This window comes from Pezoporus occidentalis, unplaced genomic scaffold, assembly GCF_034315485.1.
Source record: "Pezoporus occidentalis ecotype Australia unplaced genomic scaffold, CSIRO_AGI_Poc_V1 ctg106, whole genome shotgun sequence".
Taxonomy (NCBI): Eukaryota; Metazoa; Chordata; class Aves; order Psittaciformes; family Psittacidae; genus Pezoporus; species Pezoporus occidentalis.
In genome coordinates, this window is record NW_026912843.1 from 147,499 (window position 1) to 168,133 (window position 20,635).

Here is a 20,635-nt window from a genome sequence, read left to right on the forward strand (position 1 = left end):
CCAAAGAAACAAACTTGTGTCTTAGCAAATTGCAGGAGGCATTTCTGGGACCAATTTGTATACCTACATGAATGATTCCACTCTAAATTGTTCTCATCATACATACAAATGATGCTGTCAGACCTTGGCACAAAGCACTTTGAAATAAGTGTAACTTCCCTCTCTCTACAATACCAATCCAGGAAGAGCTGTGCTTGCTATCTCCATTTTGTGCCAAGAAAGCATGGTCACTGTGGAGGTAATGTCAAGTCTGAAAAGTCTTTAATTTCAAGAGAACATTAAGTAATATTCAGATTGGTACAAATTGTTCTGAAGATTTCAGAATCTGCAAGTTAGAGCCAAACAAACAAACAAAAAGCCAACCAGCCAAACAAAAAAACCACAAACACAAATCAATCTTCTGTTCCCTGATGTGCATGTTACGAACATGGAACGTGTTGTTCTATGACACATGCCGGGTTTTCCTACTTGACTAACTTGGTGGCAATACGGTAGAATTTCTATCTCTTTCAGATTTTGGCTTGACGAAATCTTGCAAGAGCTCTAAATGATGTGTAGGGAGAATTTTCATGGGACATGTTTTTGGGAAAAGATATCTGTAGAGTTAAGACAGCATGAATCTTCAGTATAAGACTGAAAAATGACAGATCTATACCAGAATAGTTTGGTTTTATTTATGTGTGTATGTTTATATAATAAAAAAACCTACGTAGATTTATTTTTGTATAAAATAAAAACAGGAGGGAATGTGGCCATGAGAAGAAAACTGTCTCCTGAGTTACTGGATGATTTAAATCTACTTCCATAATGACATAAAGCTGTAACTCATTCTCACTTAAATCAGTATCAAAGTACTTAATCTTGCTTTAATAATTAACATGATGCCATTGTGCATTTATTCTGTTGTTCTTTCATTCCTACTCCTGTTATAAAGGTGTGTATGTAGCAAAGACCACATGTTCCAGATCCACAGTAACTATTACTGGCATTAGGGAAGTCATTATTTTTAGCAGATTTGGGAAATCAAGTTTCCTTGGTGCTGCTGTCTTTCCCTTGAAACAGTTTTCTTACTGAAGCAGCATGTTGCTCTAATAAACTTTAATAAGCGTATCATTCGCATGAGTTGCTCTTTTTGTGAAGTGTATCTTACTGTGTGAGTTGTGACAGAACTAGTGTGAGAACTTTAAAGTCTGGTCACCACCTTCCAAAACAATACCAGAGTGTCTTGGAGGCTGCTGGGTGTTAAGAAAATGTCACTGGTTGAGCAAATCTTCAGTAAAGAGACAGAAGTTTAATTTCAGGCAAACAGGGTGTGTAAATGCTGGAAAAATCCTTGTGCATCAAGAAAAGCTTTTTAATAAATTTGGTAGGCTTTCAGCTCACCAAGGGGATGAGTTGGTAGATGAATTTGAAAGTGAAACCTTTTGAGTAAGGTACACTATTTGGACATCACCTTCTGACAAAAGAATTGTTTTATTCTAAACCTTTTGTAGAAACTTCAACAAATGTCTGGTAAATGTCTAAGATACTTTATTTTCTTTATCTTAACAAGTATTCTTTTGGTTTGTGTATGTGAAAGTCATCTTGCTGTCTAATATATTTGGTATATCCTACAGCGAAACCTGGTTCCTACAGATGAGATTACAGTGTACTACAGGGCACATCCAGAAGGTGACTACCTGGATACTGTTATTAAGGAACATACAGATTTCATTTTTGCAACAATAAAGGCTGCCCTGAAGCCTTACCCCGTGCCTACCTCAAAAGAAGTTCTTATCCAGGAAACAACCCAAGTAAGAAGGAAAAAGCCTTGACTGCATAGTTCATTTTATCTGCTTTTAACTGAACAAAGTGCTTCAATTACAGAAAAAGTGAATGTCAGTATTTATTTGTGGAGTATAGTGGGTATTTTCATATATCTGAATCTCCATATTAGTATTTTTGGTTTAATAAAGAAGAATTGAGTTCTCGATGTGTACTGTGTTTGAAAATGAAGCTGCTTGAATACCAAATTAACTGTTTTAGGTAGTTGTTTGTGTAAGCTTAATACACATCGTAATTTGTATTTGGATTAGTGCATTGTTTACACAGCAAAAATATTGCTGCTCTGATCTCTTTAAGTTAATAGGCTTTTTTATTAGAAATGTTCTCCTTGGAGGCTATATTTTCCCTTTTGGCTTAAGACCAGCTTCACTTACTAATGTTTGAGTATGTTTGGTTTTTCTCCCCTGTGTTGCTGAAGTTCAGTCTCTGGTAACAGTGCAGTTCTGCAGGTTGGTAATTCTTGCAGCAGCAGGTTTGAACCATTTCCTTTGTTTTCTTTGTTTCTTCTTGCATGTTTTGGGAATGCTTTTGCCATGGCTTTATTCAAATTTACTTTATTCAAAAGACATTCCTAGCAGAATTGTCAATGAAATATTATTTAATCCATGCTAGACTGGGAAGATAAGAAGACGTATCAGGCTTGGGTTTACAGAATGGCTTGGAGACCTGAAAATAGGTGATAGGAAAGCACATATTTTATCCATCTTAATAACAGTATGTGTAAAGGAGATGTTTTACACTTAATTACACTTCTGAAGTTGTTGAACAAAGCTCTGTTTGGCCTTTTTCAAAGCCATTAATTTATTATGAAATTTTAGAGCTTATTTTAGAGCTTATTAATTTAATCTAGTGACAAGCATATGGAAAAATGCTACATGAAAGTGGAGAATATTGTGGTTGAGAAATCAATGACAATACTTTGCTGTTTCTTCTAAGTACTTATTTGATTGGTGGACAGTTTGATGTTAAAGCCAACATCAAATCTAAATTATAATGTAAAAGCAGCTGGAAAAAAATGTGTAGTTCTGGGAAGCACTTGTCTGCCTCTGAAATTGCCTAGTGCATGTGATGTAAGGTTGGCTGCTGTGTCTTTGTCTGAAAGATTATATGCCTGTGCAAGTATGTTTTCCCCCCACTGCTGTTTTTCTGTTTTCTGAATCATAATTGAATAGATTCTAGTGAAGAAAAACATTGTGGAAAGCTGAAAGATGAGTCTATTGGATTAATTCTGAATAATGCTGTCCACATAAAGGTGAATTCTTGCCCTTACAGAAGCTTTTATGGGTATAATTGATAGCTGTTGTTGGGATGACAGCAAAAACCAGACATCAGTCAATTTTGGGGGTGATGAGCTGATGTGAATTGGTGGTAGGAGGTTTGTGGGTCAGGCTGTCCGTTTGCACAGATGTCAAGTTTGAGGCTGGGAACACCTAAAAAAAATTAACTGAGGTACCACTATATATGATAGATAGTTCTGCGTGGCTGTTGTGATTGATGACCAGGCTGATAAAAATGTCATCATGTTGCAGTGCTCCTACAGCTGAGAGCTTGAAATCTTAGGCTTGAGATTTGTTTAATGGGGCACAAAACCATTAGCAGGGAGTTATAGCAAGTTCTGTGTACCAAAGCTATACAGTTTATGGATGGTAGTTGAGCCAAAGAAAAACTAAATGTAGAGTTGTTTGTTATTATTTTAATTTAAGGAGTCTCAATCACTACGAAGTACCTCTGTACAGAGTCAAGCTGTGTCTTTGCCACATGGTCTGCCTGCTGCACATTTAGCTGGTTACTGTGCATACAGATTTGGTGTCCCTCTGAATTGGTGGTCATGTACTACAGCTTTCAAATAGAGGTTGTAGAGGGAAGCAAGTAACAGAGCTTAGAGCAACTGTAAAGTCTTCCTTGTGAAGTCTTGCCTCCTGGGACTGCTCAGGGCAGATGTTTGACTCTGTGCTCCCTGTTCTGCTGCAACGAGCTTGTTGCAGTAAGAGCAGTGAATAAACATACCTGAAATTAAAAAACCCTTTGATGGAAATCCTTTCAAGTTTGGCTTTTTGTAGCGAGTTGAGGATAGCTGCAGCAGCTGCCAATGAATTTGTAGTTTGGTGCATCAGATGCGGCTGTGGTTAATGGTCTTCAGTCATAACTGTGTGGCATTTTGTACTAGCCGCTTCAGGCATTAAAGACCATGGAGATGCGAGTTCAAGTTGAGCTGTGCATCAGCTGTCTTCTGTTGGTGGGTGCTGATAAGCAGCACTGACATGGAAAATTCTTTAGTGACCATTACACACTTTCAGGTATAAAAGCAAATGCAAGTTAAAAGAACAAAATGTTTAACTCCACATGTGAGTGCGTAAGTTAGCTGTGACAGGATCATTATACCAAATTTCTTGAAGTTATTAAAAGGAATAACAGAAGTGTGCATGATATTGAATATGTGTGGATACTGAGACAAAAATGAAATGCAGTCTGTCCTTTCTACAAGTATTTTGATTACATTCAGGATGATTTTTGCTGTGAAACTATTCTGATTCAATTTTTGATACAAGGCCTTAACTATAAATTCCTGTCCCAAAGACTTGCCGTGAAAAAAATAACAAAAATACCACCAGCAGTTCCTTGAAAATACTGGGACAGAGTAGCAGCTACTTGAAAAATTAATACTTAATTGCTTGTAGAATGGATAAACACAGGATGAGATTTGCTGCTCCATCAGTGTTCTTCCCTGCTTTGTCATAGTAGCTCAGTATAGAGTAGCACTTCTAAGTTTGTCTGGTCACCTTTTGGACTGTGACTCTTGCCAAAGACTGTCTCTGAGTTTACAGAAAAAAAAGGGCTTAAATAGCCACTTAGTACCAGTTGTTCATTGAAGTGGTTTCTGAATGACATTTGTTTAATTAAACATTTTAATTAAGAAATCTTTTGAAGTGTTGTTCTTGTGAAAATTGGTGTAGGTGCAGTAGTAATTCCTGCCTGTACTTAGTTCAGAAAAATACCTGTGATTGGAAAAAAAGTATTTTTTAAACAGCTGTGGTTTAAGGCCTCTAGAGAATTAAGCCTGTGTCTGTAGTATTGCTACAGATCCTCAAGTCTCTTCATCCAGTGTCTCATTTGCGCAGCAAAATACACTTTACATTCTTGATGGGGTGTTTCAAGCTGTAGTTGATTCACTAATAGCTACTGGGGAGACAGTCACAAAGAAAGGCTGACTTGATACAAGGCAGCTGCTCCCCCTGGTTGTGCTCAGCAGCCCTGGGAGGCAGATGAAATCTTCTCCAGGCGGTAACTGAACAGGGCCCTGTTTTCAGATGCTCTGAACTACTTCTGGAAGAGTGTGCCTCCTGACTACATTGGGATTGTATTTGGGAGACTGTGATCACTGTGCATCACTTGTGAAAATTAGACTGTTTATTCCTCTGGGTTTTATGTTAAAATACTGTTGTACCTTTAACATGTATTAAAGACAAATTTGTATTTGAAGTGCTCTGTCTCTGAAGGAGAGGCAAAAGTTGCTCTTTTATTGTGAGTTGTGTTTAGTATAGTACAAGAAGATCTTAATGTTTAAGGAAAAGATTGTGTTTAATAGAACAGTATTAATCATAATATTTCTCTTTCTTCAGCTGAAGGGATCAGAGCTAGAAATTACACTTGTCAGAGGTGGTTTGTGTCAGGATGTTGGTCCAGCCTGTGCCTACGTCAACCTCAAAGTTTATATTAATGGGACGGAGCAAGGTAGGAACGTACGAGGTTTGATTTGCCAGCAGTGGTGGTAAAAGGTTGTTTAGAAAAGAGTGTGATGAATATTGGAGCTGTGAATTTGTTTGAAAAGTGGTGCAAACTCCCTTCCAATAGTAGCTTTAAATAATTCTTGAAAATAAGTTCATTAAAAGCAAAACCACATGTCCGTGATGTCTGCTTATGTGGACCTGAGGTAAATACTTGGGTGTGCACATGAATTATTTACATTCTGCAGAAGGGTTTAAATGTGAATATCTATGTGGGGGCATACACACTCCATGTCTGTGTGTGTGCAGTCACCCAAGTGCAGAGTGTGTACCTGGAGCATTGTTAATTCTTGAAGTAGTACTGCACACATAGGTTATGCCTTTCTGTGAGATACCGCTTTAGAGGACCTTGGACATTAAGTATAGTGCTAAAAAGAATACTTAAAACTAGAGAATACAGTGGCTATGACTTGGATAATGAAAACTTGAGTGCAGGGATATCATTAAAAGTATTAGAAGGGTGAGTTGTATATTAAAAGGAGAAAAAACTGCACTCTCTGGACTTTCTTTTTTCCTACCTGTTTACAGTTTATGTATCAGAGTAATTGTGCTTTTTTTTTTTTTTTAATGTGGCTATAAAGCTGCTTACTGGGAATAACAGTGAATGTAACCAAGCTGGTGAATGTTTCAGAGGGCATGCGGTCTCTTGGGTTTTAATATAATACTAGATTTTAATTCAGTGATGTAAGAAATTTGACTGCTTTGTCAATAAAAACAAATTTAACTTCCAAACACTAAATCTGAAGTACACTTGAGTCCATTTCCCTGTTTTCTTTCCTCTTTCCTTTCTTACTAAAAAACTGCCAGTGTTGTCAGTTAGTAGTTAGCTTAGAAACTCACTAGAAGCAATTTGCAAAAGTCATTAGAAAATCATTAAAACTTGGATGTTGCTTTCAAACAGTACTTTAATTTCTCAATTTTGGTTTTCAGATGGTGTGTTGCTGCTGGAAAATCCAAAAGGAGATAATACCTTGAACTTCACTGGACTTGTAGATGCTGTCTCCTGCATTTTTGGTCTTAAAAATTCAAAATTGACAGTTTTTAATGGAAAAACAGGTAAATGGAGTGTGACAAAGAAAATTGAAATGTTTTCTAGCAGCAGCTAGGGGTTATTTACTGTATAATTATTTACTGTATAATTTTTCTACATATATGTGTATATATATACACAAAATTGACTAGAAAATGTGTAATGAAATAGTATATTTTATAGTACTTAGCTTAAGAGACTGTGTTTATAGTCACATCAGAATGTTTCCAAAAGCTGCTGCTAAATGATGCTCGGCTTTTCTGTTATCTTAGTTCACTGCATTTCTCATTGGGCCAGAATCTGATTTCTTTCAGGCAGTGTTTCCATCAGGTCCAGGCTATGCTTTATATTGGTGGCAAGCTGCCGTCAGGTTTTGCATGCTTTTCTTTTTTTTCCTAATGTCTCAGTGGGCAGAGTGAGAACTTCAGTTGATGCAAATTTCTATCTGTAGATTAAAATGTTGCTTTTTCACCTGAGAGAAACCTGAGGATCTCTGCATTTCTTCTTATTTAGAAAAATCTATGGAATATTTTTGCAGCTTGAAGTTGGCCTCTGTTAGGACACGAGAATATCTTCTATAGCTTATGCACAGACTTGCAGGCTGTCTCACAGTTTGGTGCATTACAAAGATAATATAGCTGAAACAGAAGAAAAACATGAAAGATGTTGCAATTCGTGACTAGGAGACCCTAGAAGCAGACTGGTGTTCTCTTCCCCAAGATGAAGATGCTGGTTTATTATTACATTATGTATAATATTTCAGTACATTAAAACAAGTTACAACTTAAAAATCAGCAAACTCAGAACGGGATTACACTAATAACCGAACACTTTAGTGAAGAGATGCAGAGATCAGACCACTTAATAGCAGCCATGCCAGTGGCCTCAACAGCCACTGAAGAGATGTTTCAACAGTGATAGTAAACCCTTTGAATGGTCTTGGTGTTACTACAAGCTTCATCTGTTTCCACACCATTCATATTCAGTCTAACTGAGTGATAAAGAAAAGATAAAATACTTAAAAAATGGTAACTGGAAAGATACAGAAACAGCGTTAGTGGGTTTTCATAGAAATATTATGGCAGCAACTAAGGGGAAGATACTTTAGTTTGCTGTTATGAAAGGCTGCTTTGGGGTGTCCACGGGGCTGAGAAGGATCACCAGCTTGTGCCTACCTGCAATGTTAGAAGGGAAATAGTGTTCCTTGTGCCTGTGATGGCACTGTTAGTGTTATCATCGCTGTCTTTGGTTTTCTTACTTGCCTTTTCCTGAAGGTATTGCTAGAAGAATGTTTTGGGGGTTTTCATATCTGATGTAATCCATTACCTTGCTATGATAAAACCTCTTTCCATGTGGTGCTCAGCTGAAGTGAATAGTTCTATCATACAAAATGATTATGCTTTGCTTTCAGTTATAGGTGATTTGTTGGAAATTTTGGAGCCCTCTGTATCTTCTTCAAGCTTCAATTATGTTTTAAAGGAGAAAATAGTTTTTCTTGAAATCTTTTTCCAAAAAGTAGTGATATACTTCATAACAATGTGGTATGTGCTAGTACAATTCATTGCCATCACACATATTAAGGGATGACCTGCTAAGGCCAAAAAGGGTTGGGAAACTCATCTCAGTAAGACTATAAGCAGTTTGATTCCTCATTTATTTCTTCAGCCTCAAACAGGACAAAAGGATGAAGCATAAATCTGTTAGTGCTGAATTCATAAAAAAAGGGAGAGAATATCAACCTTCCCTCTTCTTCCAAGGTTTTTTTCTGCTGTAGTAACAAAGGCTTTGTCTTTCCATGTCACTTTTGTTCTGGGACTCCCTATCTTGGTATGCTGATTTTAAACTTTCACTCATTGGAAGTGGTCTGGGCGGAGCAGTGTTTTTTTTTCTTTCCCTGCCCACTTATTAACAACATGGGAATTCCCTTGGAAAGATTAGATTATCAAATTCACTTTTGTTGCAGTTTGGCAGAGATCTTACCCAAGTATTGATCAAGAGAAGATATGGCTCCCTGATGAGTCAGGGTTGGAGGCATGTACAATGAAAATAGCTCTTCAAGATGTTAAGAGAAAAGAACTGAAATTCATGATGTTAGGTTTGGATGCAATCCCTTTGCTTTCTCAGCCCAGCCTATGCACAGGTAATGTTAGGTAAGGCCTAATGGTGGTTCCAGGGTTTCCTTAGGTGAGGCAGGAGGTTGGTATCTACCACTGTGTCTGGGAGGACCTGAAAGGAAAGGTCATGCACTCAGGACAAATTGTTGCCGAATTGTTCCCATGTGTGGTAATAAAATTGTGACCCACTAAAACCATATTTCTGGCTCCTTGCTTTCCTTCCTGTGGTTTTTAGGGCTGTCCACTTTACTTGCAGTAATTTATTATTTTGTTTTCTAATTGTAAGGAGGATTTACTTAAGGTTGCATAATGGCAGTTCTTGTATTAAGGCAGGCTAAAATATGTCCCTGTTTCTTAGTGCAACATTGAAATAATGGGATAAACATTTGCTTCCCAACAGTGTATCGATGTGTTTTGAGTAACTGCACAAACACTGAGCAAGGCCCTGGGATTTGTACTGACCTTCAGAAACTGAGAATAGAATTTGTCTCTTTATACATTAAAAAACTTTAATAATTTCAAGGAACGGGGCTGGGCTCAAGTCAGATGATAAAAGCAGTTGTGTGGGATTTCTTTTTTGCTCTAGGTTGCTGAAAAGCTGAAAAGTTTCTAAACTTATTGAAAATATTTTTTGACTTGCACTTGGCTTTCGTGGAGGTAGCCCATAGTGAAGAAGTCCTAATAAAATCAGTTTGTTCATCTTGAGGGAATAAATGAAACCATAAATCATGTAGGGCATAAAAAAAGGGGGGGAGGGGAAGAGGAAGATGGAAGGCGAGGCAAAAATCACCCCCCAAACTTCTCAGTCCATGTCTTATTTCATCTCTATGATTTACAGTTGGCTTTTTCTTTTTATTATCTTATTCTTAGCACTGTTTTCTGAACAAGAATACAAAAAGATTTCTCTTAATCTTCAATTTTTAAAAGGCCATGGGGCTGTAAGGCACCTTAGGCGAGTGTTACCATTTAAAGCTGCAAGGAGAGCTGACTTTAAAAGTGATTTTAATATTGATGAGCACTTGTAATAGCTGCTTGTTTTCAAGTGTGTTGTTATAGATGAAAAAACAATCCACTTTCTTCTTGCTGTTGCTCGAGGGCTGTACAAACTGACTCCATTGGCAGCACTGTGCAGGAGCCCTTCCTTGTGAAAATGTCAGTGGTCCTGTAATGCAACATACCAGGTTTGTTGGTGATGCAAATGGCCATTACTGTAGCTGCTGCCTTGTTGTGCTGCATCCATCTGCACAGATACCAGCAGCTGGGTATTGCCAGACCCAAAGTTCCTTGAGTTTCTGGCTCTGTTACTCTGCTCAGGGTGCTGTGTCCTGCTGTGACCCAGGAACGGCGTGTGAATGGCAAGCAGTGCTGCTTTAGGGTTATGCTAGGAAAAATCTGCTGTTAATTCAGTTATTTTCTTGCTTTCCTGTAAGTAAAAACAAAAGCAAAGTACCTCCTCTGCTTGAGGATGAGCCTTGCACCTCAGATGTACCAAGGAAGTGTTTGGGTAGCCAGCAATGGCATTCTTGACAAGCAAAATTTAGAAGCTTTGCCTTTTTCTTTAAAGATACATAAACCCATTGTTTTTTAAAAGATAGACTTTTAGAATTGCAGAGGTAGTCTGAGGTTTTCATCCTTCCTTGGGGCGGGCTCATAAGTCTTCCACAGTGCATCGTGCTTTGATGTTCTGTGGCAGCTGGCAAAATTTGGAGAGCTTGTAACCTGTGATTACTTTTCACCTTTCTGGGGGAGGGTGTTTGGTTTTTGTTTGAGTGGGTTTTCAAGTTTTTTATTGTTGTTGGGGGATTTTCTTGTATGTTGTGGGTTTCTTTGGGTTTTTTATTTCATTTTTAAGTTCAGAGGCATCCCTGGAACAAGGAATGCCACTTGTGCCCCTTTGAAATTGGTTCAGATGAACTGAGCCTGGGCTCAGTGACATACAAATAGGGCTGACATGGGATGAAAACCTGTTGGAAAGAGGTGACAGATGTGCCTGTTGTACATGTACAGGCAATGCACACTTCTTACAAGAAGTTAAATTTACTAACACTTCCTGGATTTGTTTTCTGTTGTTGTTTGCAGCAGAGTGGTGACATTTCTCTCTATCTTTAATGTTGCGGCTCTCATTACCTCTGTAGCAGAGAGGCTCACATATGCAGTGCAGTGTGCTGCCCTATGTGTTTAATCTATGTTACAGAAACCTCATTAGCTTTTCAGTTGAATGCTGTCATGGTACTGGAGCTACTTCTAAAATCCTTTGAGATATATGTCCTGTTCTGGGTCTGCTTATCCACCCTTTTCTAAATACATGTGATTGGTTTAATCTGCTGAATCATCATCTTGTGTTGGCATTAAACACAAGCATTGTGGTAGAGGGCATTATTCATGAGCTGAGCTGCCACTGATTTCACATGTATTGTTATCTGGAGTTGAATGAGGGAAATACCCTGATGTTGCATAATAACAGATACCCCATGTTGCTTCAGCTAGGGAAGTCAGGGTGCTGGCAGTCTTAATGAGATAGAAGTGGTTGATTTAATGAATAATTTCTTGCTTTTGTTTTAAGTTTTTTAACTATTTTTGTTGCCTTACTGATCACACTGTATATGTGCATGAGAGCTACTTTCCACAGCAGACGAAGTGCTCCATGTTGTTGAGAAAACAAAATATTTCTGCACAATTCCACTTTTCAAAATGGAAAAATGCTCTTTCCTGAGGAGGGAATTGCAAGGAGGGAAACATTTCCACAGTGGAATCAGTATTTAGGAGGACTTGTTGGGTGCTAACTGAGACCTGGACCTCAGCTTCGCTGTAGTGGCCTGACTGGTCCCATTTTCTTTTTCAGAGCTGCTAAACAAAACTGACTTGCTGAGTCTCAGCGGAAGGACTCTACATGTGACAGCAGGGGCAGCGCCTGACCTGCCCAGCTCTGCTGAGGCTCTCCTCTGCCAGTACATCAACTTGCAGCTAGTGGATGCAAAGCCACAAGGTGGGTAGGACACTGCTCATTTGCAGACTGAGCTGCTTGTGACACCATCACCCACTGATGGAGATAAGTATACATTTTCATTGGTAGATGGTGACTGTTTTTTTCCTAGTATTTGCTTTCTAATAAACACAATCTTTATATGTAGCTTTTCTCCCTCTTTTCATAAAGGAAAAGCAGAGCCAGTTTGAGGTAAGGGCAGCATTTAAACAGGAGTCCTTCAGCGTTTTCCTTTTTCTGACCATCAGCTCACCTGTGCTGCTTATTTTAAAAGGCTGAGTCTAAACTGACCAAAAAAGAATGAGGCACCAATTCTTTACCAAGGCATTGTAAACAGCCAGTGAAACATTTCTTAGTGCTGTTTAAAAGATAAATGAGTTGTATTATTAACCCGATCTGTGGTATAGATATGTGTACGTAATTCTGTTTCGGAGCTGTCAGTCTTTTAACTTCCACTCTGAAACCTCACACTGGAATAGCTGTGGTGTTAGTATCTTGCTCTTAATCTCTGCCCTGTATGAGTCCTGTCTGGACTTTCCATGTGGCATCTTACTGACTCTACTGAGATCCCTACTTGGGCCAAAAATGTGTTTTTTACTGGGATTTGATCATCAGAAGGTGCTTTGTGAGCTTCTGAAGTTCTTAATGGTTTGTGTGTCCTGTTGAGCTGTTTGATGTTTCCTAGTCTCTAGGTTATCTTGTTGACTCATGTAAAGAATTCTGCAAAATTTTCTTTGTGAAACTGTTAATAATCACTTCTCATAATACTGTACTTATATAATTCATTACCTTATTTCATGAATATTTGTAAGTAGATTGGTATTGGTATTGCTCAGCACTATAAAGAAATAGAGACAAAATGGAAGAAGAAATCTTAAATTTCAGTTTTCCAAGATAAATGAAACAATACCATTCCTCACCAATAGTAATTCAACTGTTTCTCCTGTTCAGAATGTCAGAAAGGAACAGTGGGAACTCTTCTGATGGAAAACCCTGTTGGGAAGAATGGATTAACATACCAAGGTCTTTTACATGAAACGGCAAAAGTCTTTGGGCTCAGAAGCAGGAGGCTAAAATTGTTCCTTGATGAAGCGCAAACTCAGGGTAAGCACAAACCTTTGGTTTGCTTGTCCAAGGATACCTGGAAGTTTTTGTTGAGGAGCAGCTAATGCAGCCTGAGATCTAGTTTAACTACCAAATACACACTGTTTACACATTGGTTTCTACTTTTGCCAGGTAATTCAATATTTTGTAAATCCTTTAAGCTCACATACATGTAGATACACAAAGTTCTAGTGGACTCCCTTCATGAAAAGGCCAAGACAAGTTCCGCAGAAGTTTCTTCTTTTCAAATGGAAAGGTCACTTAGCAATGTAAATGGTAGTTATGTGCTGCTGTGACTAAGGAGAGAGTGAATCTCCTCCCAGAAGTGATTGAATCTGAAGTGTGAATATTTTAAGAGCCTGTTCATGTTTTTTTTTTGGTTAAATTCATATTGTTCAGATATTTTTCCCCTTCCTTTTGGAAAAGGGGAGTGGGTGGAAAAGAATATTGGATCTATTTTAGAGTTGTGTGAGTAGGTCAGACTTGGTTGGGTGCAGCAGCTGCAATTCATTCAGGATACCTGGGAAGCAGGAAGCTTTATCACATAGTCACAGATCTGAAATGTTAAAGAATCTTCCAAAACTGCAGACAGATGGTGAGGCTTAGAAACAGAAACCTCTGATTCATGAGACAGATAAGACTGAAGATGTAGCCACCTGTAGTGCTAAGAAGTTGGACCCAAGAAAGATTTTGGACTTCATTTGACAGAAAGAATGGGTTGTAAACAACATGGTAAAAACCAAACAGGTATTTCTGTGTATTCAGAGAAATTCAGCTCTTCAAATAAAACAATGCAAAGGATTCTGTCTCCCATGAATCGTAGTGGCATGATTTAAAAGTGGTTTGGGAGGGGTACATGGCACGTATCCTTGAGTTCTCATATGCTGGGTTACCTGTCCAGAAGCTAGCTAGGATGGGATGATTCTTTGGGAAGTACCCCGCACCTGATGAGGGGAGGAGGAGCAGAGCTTTTGTGTAGCTGGCCACAGCTGGGGTCACTTTGCTGCCTCCTGAGCTGAGGGAGCAGGTTGGAACCTGAGCAAGTAAGGTGTGGGTGCTTTTGTCATGGGTTTTTGGTTGTTTTTTATTTCATGTGACCTGACCTCTTTATTCAAAAGCCATTTTCTAAGTTAAGTGGATCTCAAATGTTGATGAGACTTTCTAGTGATAGCTTGAGCTAATACTAAAAATAATGTGCTGAATGGTGTTCACAGAGATCTGAAGACTGTAATGTTCAGATACAGCATGAGGTGTAAGAACCAAGTACATCAACCACACTTTATTGCATAACCGAAAAATGGATTCATGTGTGAAACCTTGTGGACTCAAAATTCAGCTGTTCAGGAGCAACTGATGCTGTACACATTTGTGTTTGGTTTCTATCATTGTTACAGGGCAGAAGGGGTTCACAGCAGCAGCATGTGGGTTAGTGAAGGTACAAAAATAACTAGTGTAGGAAACTTGAGTTTTGAAAGAGGGAAGTAACTGACAAAGCAGGAAAATGTGTAGCTCTCAGTTTAAGTGAGGATTTTTAAAACGTCTTAAAAGGGAAATCAGTTGCATCACTAGAACATATTTGTAGTATGAATTCTCCAGAACTATTTAAACTTTAATTAAAGTGTATAAAGTGACAGTTCACAATGATGTGAAAGATCTGACTGGTCTGTAGTTCCCTGGGTCTTCCACTTTTCCATTCTTGAAAATGGGGGTTATATTTCCATTTCTCCAGTGGTCGGGAGCTTCACCTGACTGCCATGAGTTCTCAAATATGATGGACAGTGGCTTAGCAACGTCATTTGCCAGTTCCTTCAGGACCCATGGATGGATTTCATCAGGTCCCATGGACTTGTGCACGTTCAGATTTTTAAGATGGTCTCGAACCAGATCCTCTCCTACAGTGGGCCCAAGGTCTTCATTCTCACAGTCCCTGCGTCTGCCTTCCAAGACTTGGGTTGGTGCGGTCAGAGCCTTTGCCAGTGAAGATTGAGGCAAAGAAGTCATTGAGAACCTCAGCCTTCTCCAAATCCAGGGTAGCCAGTTCTCCTGGTAGCTTCTGGAAAGGACCCATTTTATCCCCAGTCTGTCTTCTGTTTGCTACATACCTATAAAATCCCTTCCTGTTATCTTTCACATCCCTTGCCAGACTCAGTTCTAACTGGGCCTTAGCTTTCCTGACCTGGTCCCTAGCTTCCTGAACAACATCCCTGTACTCTTCCCAGGCCACCTGTCCTTGCTTATACCTTTTATAAGCTGCTTTTTACCCCTCAAAGTTTCCTCAGCAGCTCCTTATCCATCCAAGGAGGTCTCCTGGCCCTCCTGCTGCTCTCCCTTCTAGTTGGGACGCAACACCCCTGAGCTTGTAGCAGGTGATCCTTGAATATCCACCAAGAGTCCTGGGCCCCTCTGCCCTCTAGGGCTATATCCCATGGAACCTTCCTAAGCAGGTTCCTGAAGAGGCCAAAGTCTGCTCTTTTGAAGTCCAGGGCAGTGAGCTTGCTGCACGCTCTTCTCAACGTCCTGAGGATCTCAAATTCAACCATCTCGTGATCACTGCAACCAAGGCTGCCCTGGAGTGTCACATTTCCAACGAGCCCTTCCCTGTTGGTGAGCACGAGGGCAAGCATGGCACCTCTCCTTGTCGGCTCCTCTATTACTTGCAGAAGGAAGTTGTCTTCCACACAATCGAGGAACCTCCTGGATTGCTTGTGCTGGGCTGTACCGTCCTTCCAACAGATGTCAGGGTGGTTGAAGTACCCCACGAGGACAAGGGCCTGTGAGCGTGAGGCTTTTCCTGTCTGTAGAGTGCTTCATCCGCAGGGTCCTCCTGATCAGGCAGTCTGTAACAGATCCCCACAGTGATGTCCCTCATCACTGTTTTCCCTTTAACCCTGACCCACAAACTCTCTGTTAACTGCTCACCTGTCCCCAGACAGAGTTCCACACTCTCCAGCCTATCCCTAACATAAAGGGCAACTGCCTCTCCCTGCCTACCAGGCCTGTCCTTTCTACAGAGCCTGTAACCTACCATTCCAGCACTCCAGTCATAGGAGCCATCCCACCATGTTTCTCTGATGCCAGTGGTATCATATCCCTGTAGATGTGCACACATCTCTAATTCCTCTTGTTTATTCCCCATACTACGGGTGTTTCTATAAAGGCAAGTTTGTGTTGCAACTTTGTGTAATCCCATATTCATCTTTTTGTCAATATATTTCAAGGTCCTGCCCTCAAGACAAAAAACATTCAGTCTCTTGAGTAAGGGTCCTTTTATGGTTTATTCTAAAATTAGAAAGTTGTTTGCTGTTAACCATTTGAAGTGTTTGATGAAGATAACCCAGGAATTGGGAGTTTAGTGCCTGTTTAATAGAAAAAATCACTTAGTGGAAAATGAGTTCTTAGTTTTGGAAATGTTCTTTTTTAAAACACTTTCAGGTACAGGGAGCTGGGCAGCTGCTGCCTGTTGCCTAAAGCTCACCAACTCTTCAGAAACAAGTATGTTTTAACCCACATTTATAATGTTGGAAAAACATTCTCTAAATGTCGAAGTAGTGAGCATTGCTTATGTGTGAGCTCGACACAGGAGTTACAGGTAATAACTCTGAGATGAGTTCAGGATGAAGACAGTATTTCTTTGTGTGCTAACTCCAAAGCCTTCCTTTGGAGGAGTTGGCACAGGAAGGAGGATGTCCTTACATTTTGGTGATAAATAATAAATAGCTAAATGTTACTGATGTAACATTTTTATGGGAAGGGAAGGTTAGTGAGTGAATAAAGCCCTAATTGCTCATTTGGATTATACTTCTGTACTTCTAGCTTGTAGATGGGTATTCAGCCGCTTAAAGCAGTGTGCAACACTGGAAGAGAACTCCTTAAAAACAGTGCCATCATGATTCATGAGGGTTTCTTAATTCTTTATTCATAGATAGCTTTTAAACTTCAGACTACATGCTCAGTCTAAAAATGAAATGTTTATCAAATAAGATTGGGGCCTCAATGTTAGAAGGAGTGTGCGTGCTGTTATATGGCAACAAAGCTCCCTGCTGCCATTTCTAGAATCAGCTTTCACTTGGACATCCTGTTACTTGCAACTGAACTGCTCTGACACTAACTCCATGGGTGTGCTTCACAGCCTTGTCTCCCTTCACACCTCTGCCTCAGTCTCTCTCCACTGGAGGAGAGCCCAGGTTAGGGCACATGGATATCTGATGTCAGGTCTGTGATACAGTGCAGTGCACTTACAAAATCCTTTCTAGTGCAAAACCACCCAGCCATTCTGAATGTTGACCTGTTGTGCTCATGCTAGTGCCAAATTTAAAGTGATCTTTTATTTGCAAGTGTCGACAGGAATTCTAGTGTGCAGGGTTAACACTGCAGCCCTGATGCCCCTTTGCTGTGGTTTCAGTGCATGTATTTGTACTTAGCACTTTGAAGTTTCTTAGTAGAGAGACCTCTGGTATATTTGTTAAATCAGATTATGTTTGCTCCAAAGCTGTGCCTCCCAGTACTAAAAGCAGTCTGCTTTGTTACCGGGGTAGTTTGCTTCAGCTGCCGGGCACTGAGAAGCATTGAGCCTAGTAAGCATCTGACTTCTGGGGAAAAATGCTCCATAAGGTGGCAAGAACAGTGAAAGATTTTCAGTTCCTACCACCTTTGTGAATGACTTCCTGCAGCCACAAAGTGCTGTTACTCTGTGTTTGTGTTTCATAAATAATTATAAATCCTGAAACAGGCTGTTGGAAGTATGCAGTATCCTTACAAGAGGTTTTGTGATGAGACTTTATCCTGTTACTGTTCTGAACTATGTGCATATAGCTATGAAAAGACTTAAGGAATTGATCTGGTATGGTATGAAATTCCTCCTGCGTGCTCTCCCAGATTGCAACATTCTTTTTTACAGCAGATGCTGCTACAATCCTTGCTTGAGTATAAAACTCAAGTTAGTATTTGCACATTCTTACTGTGCTCCTTCCTATGTAGGCTCTGTATTCTGTCAGAGATGGGATATCAGAGGCACTGGGTATCTGTATGGCCATTGTGACTGCTTTTCAGTGTATGGTGTTGTATTGTGAATATTGGCTTCATATCATTGCATCATAATATAATTTGTCTGAACTTGATGTTGTTCTGTGTGTGTGTGAAACTGGGAGCTGTGGGCTGGTTTAGGCTTTCAAAAAAATTCTACTTTATAACCTAGAAGGGTATCTTAAACCCTTGGAGCAGCAATCCTGCCATGTGGTGAGCCTTCCTTTAATGCACTGTGCTTGAACAGGAGGGAGTTTTAAGCTGAGCAATTTCTGTCCTAGTTCCATTTTGATTGAACCAGCAGAACTAACTGAATTGAAAAAAAGTGTGTGTTCATAGTCTTACCTGTGTGCAAGAGCACTGACTGTGTTCTGTTTCTCTGTTTTCTTGGTTTAGAGATCACAAAGAACATCTCCATGAAGAACTTGAACATGAAGACTCTGTATGTTCGTGTTATACCCACCACAGCTGAATATTGAGAATTCCATTTTTATGAATAAGACCATGTAGACTTTTTTCCACAACAACTGAAGGCAGATTAAATGAGTAGGCTTTTAGATTAACATCCAAGTTGTGTGTATGGTACTTTCGACATCTCAAGTTGCACACAGGTTGTTATCTACAAGTGCATGTCTAATATGCTGCTCTTTGGTTTCAAATACGATGTATTTTCATTATTGTTACCTTATGATACTGTAAAAGCTGTTCAGAAAAATGTCAGAACTACTTAATCTTAGATATCTATGCAGTAATTTGCCTGAAAGAAATGGGACTAGTACCTCAGCGATGCTGTTCTCTGACTATCCTTTATGCAGAGGGCATCTTTCCTTTTCTAAACTATGGGTTACCTACAAGGCTCTATGAGATATATATCTCATGTGACAAATAGCTTTGAAACTTATTTAAGGGTTTCCCTCTTTTGTTCATTCATACTAGCCGGATTTTCATGAAGTGTGTGGCTGTTGGTTTCAACACCTGAAACAATAAATTTGCTTCATCTCCAAACTGTTGTTTCCCTGACTTCAGAGTACTTTTGCTTCCTTACATTTTCTAAAGAAGACTTGGCACAATGTGTAGATCAGGAAAACCTGCAGAAGCTTGAAATCTGAAAATGTCCAGGCTGAATGCCAGTGACTGGATTGTGACACTGACAGGTTTGGGGGGTGGGTTGTTCACTTTGGTTTCAGATTTAAAAGCAGCTTTAGTTTTAAATTAGTTTTGGGGTTTTAGTTTTTATAATGGTCAATACAGCTTGCCAAATGTTTTACTGTTAACTTGTGCATCTGTAGGCAAGTAAAAGAAGAGGCCACCTTTTTCAGTTTGAGGATGGTTTTTGACTAGTTGACTTAAGCTAGAAACTTAAGCACACTTGAGTTTCGCTGCATTTCAAGAGTGTTTTTAATCAGTGTTGGAACATGCAGTGTGCTGAACTGGAGAAGATACTTGTGCACACAGCTGCCTTTGCTGCTGCACCATGTTCACCATCCTGAGAGCAAGATGATGTACCCTGAGAACAAGTGTTTAGCAGCAAGTAACATTGGTAAGAATAGCAAAGTCTTGCTGAGCATGTTTTTCCATTGCTCTATGTTTTTTCATCTTTACGCTGAATATAAACCAAAGCTATTTTGTGATAACACTAGGTTAGTGGGAATAACTGTAAATAAATGTTCTGTGTAACTACTGTGCTCCAGTGGACCATAGCAAAACTGTAAGTACTCATTTGAAGTAAATCGAGTCTCTGGCATTCAGCTTACATAGAATTATTTTTATCAGTATTAAAAATGCCAGTCAGTGCCTGAACCTACTGAATCACTGGCCTGTTCAGTTTAATGAAAATGGGACATTGCCCTCTACCTTTCCATGTAAGTCAGCTTGCTTATCTTCTTATTGACATAGTGACATGGAAATCAATTTGTATTGGCTTTTTTTTTTTTTGTCACATTTATAATGTTCAGGTTATGTCAGCTGTGAAGGTAAGAATTCTGCTGTTCCTAAGCTGAATAACTTTGCTTTATTACTTATGGAGAATAAATGAAGATGCAGATGATTGCAGTATAACCTTGTTAATAATGAGACACTGTAAGGGATAATGTTACTTGCATTTTTAAAGAGTTATGTGGAGTTTAGCATTTTGTGTATGTGTATTTTATTTCTTAAAGAGTGCTGCAAGTTCCATGCAAGGACTCGATTAGATCTGTAAAATATATACTCATCTTTTACAGGGAATTAAAACCACAGCTAAGATTTATGAATTCCCTCTGAATTGCAAACACAAAAAGAAGTAATCTTCAGCAGAACCCTTTTTCTTTCTCAAATAGATTTATAACTGCTTAATGTAAAAAAAATAAGTTGTTGTTAAGAGCAGAAGTGCTTCTTGTAACCTTAGTGCAATAATCTCACATTTTACATGTGGTAGGAGTTGAATTGGGTTTCCTGGATTTTCTGTAAGTGACTGCTTAATGCTGAAAATGCACTGTCCTTTCACTTGATTTGATACCTAAGCTTCCTCTGTGAAGGTGTTCTGCAGAACAGCACTACCTGCAATGTGCTGTTAAAAGACCAAAGGCATACTGATAAAAAGTACACTCAGAGGGAAAGGATTTAAATTATTCACTCCCAGGAAAGGAGTGACGGAAAAGTATTGCTGATAATTCTCTCTGTCTCTCTTAGTTCTTCAGGCCCTATGCAATCAAATAAGCTTTAAGACAAAGTTATCAAAGAAAGCACTTTAGTTTTGTAGACTTGGTTTGTGCATGAGGCCGCGTGAAGACTG

At 39.3% G+C, this 20,635-nt stretch overlaps 1 protein-coding gene across 9 annotated transcripts in view; it reads left to right on the top strand.

Annotated features, from left to right (window-relative positions):
• The window catches only part of IARS1 (isoleucyl-tRNA synthetase 1), a 109,031-nt gene extending 90,201 nt beyond the window's left edge, over positions 1-18,830 (top strand). For 8 of the 9 annotated variants that reach the window (XM_062619976.1, XM_062620027.1, XM_062619991.1 and 5 more), the window contains 6 exons: positions 1,617-1,793; positions 5,445-5,556; positions 6,540-6,665; positions 11,596-11,739; positions 12,688-12,840; positions 18,259-18,830. In XM_062619976.1, the coding sequence (XP_062475960.1) occupies positions 1,617-1,793; positions 5,445-5,556; positions 6,540-6,665; positions 11,596-11,739; positions 12,688-12,840; positions 18,259-18,341 (795 nt within the window). In that variant the 3' untranslated portion in view covers positions 18,342-18,830. The remainder of the gene's footprint in view (positions 1-1,616; positions 1,794-5,444; positions 5,557-6,539; positions 6,666-11,595; positions 11,740-12,687; positions 12,841-18,258) is intronic. The other variant, XM_062620018.1, reaches the window with a different exon arrangement.
• The last annotated feature ends 1,805 nt before the right edge of the window (positions 18,831-20,635 follow it).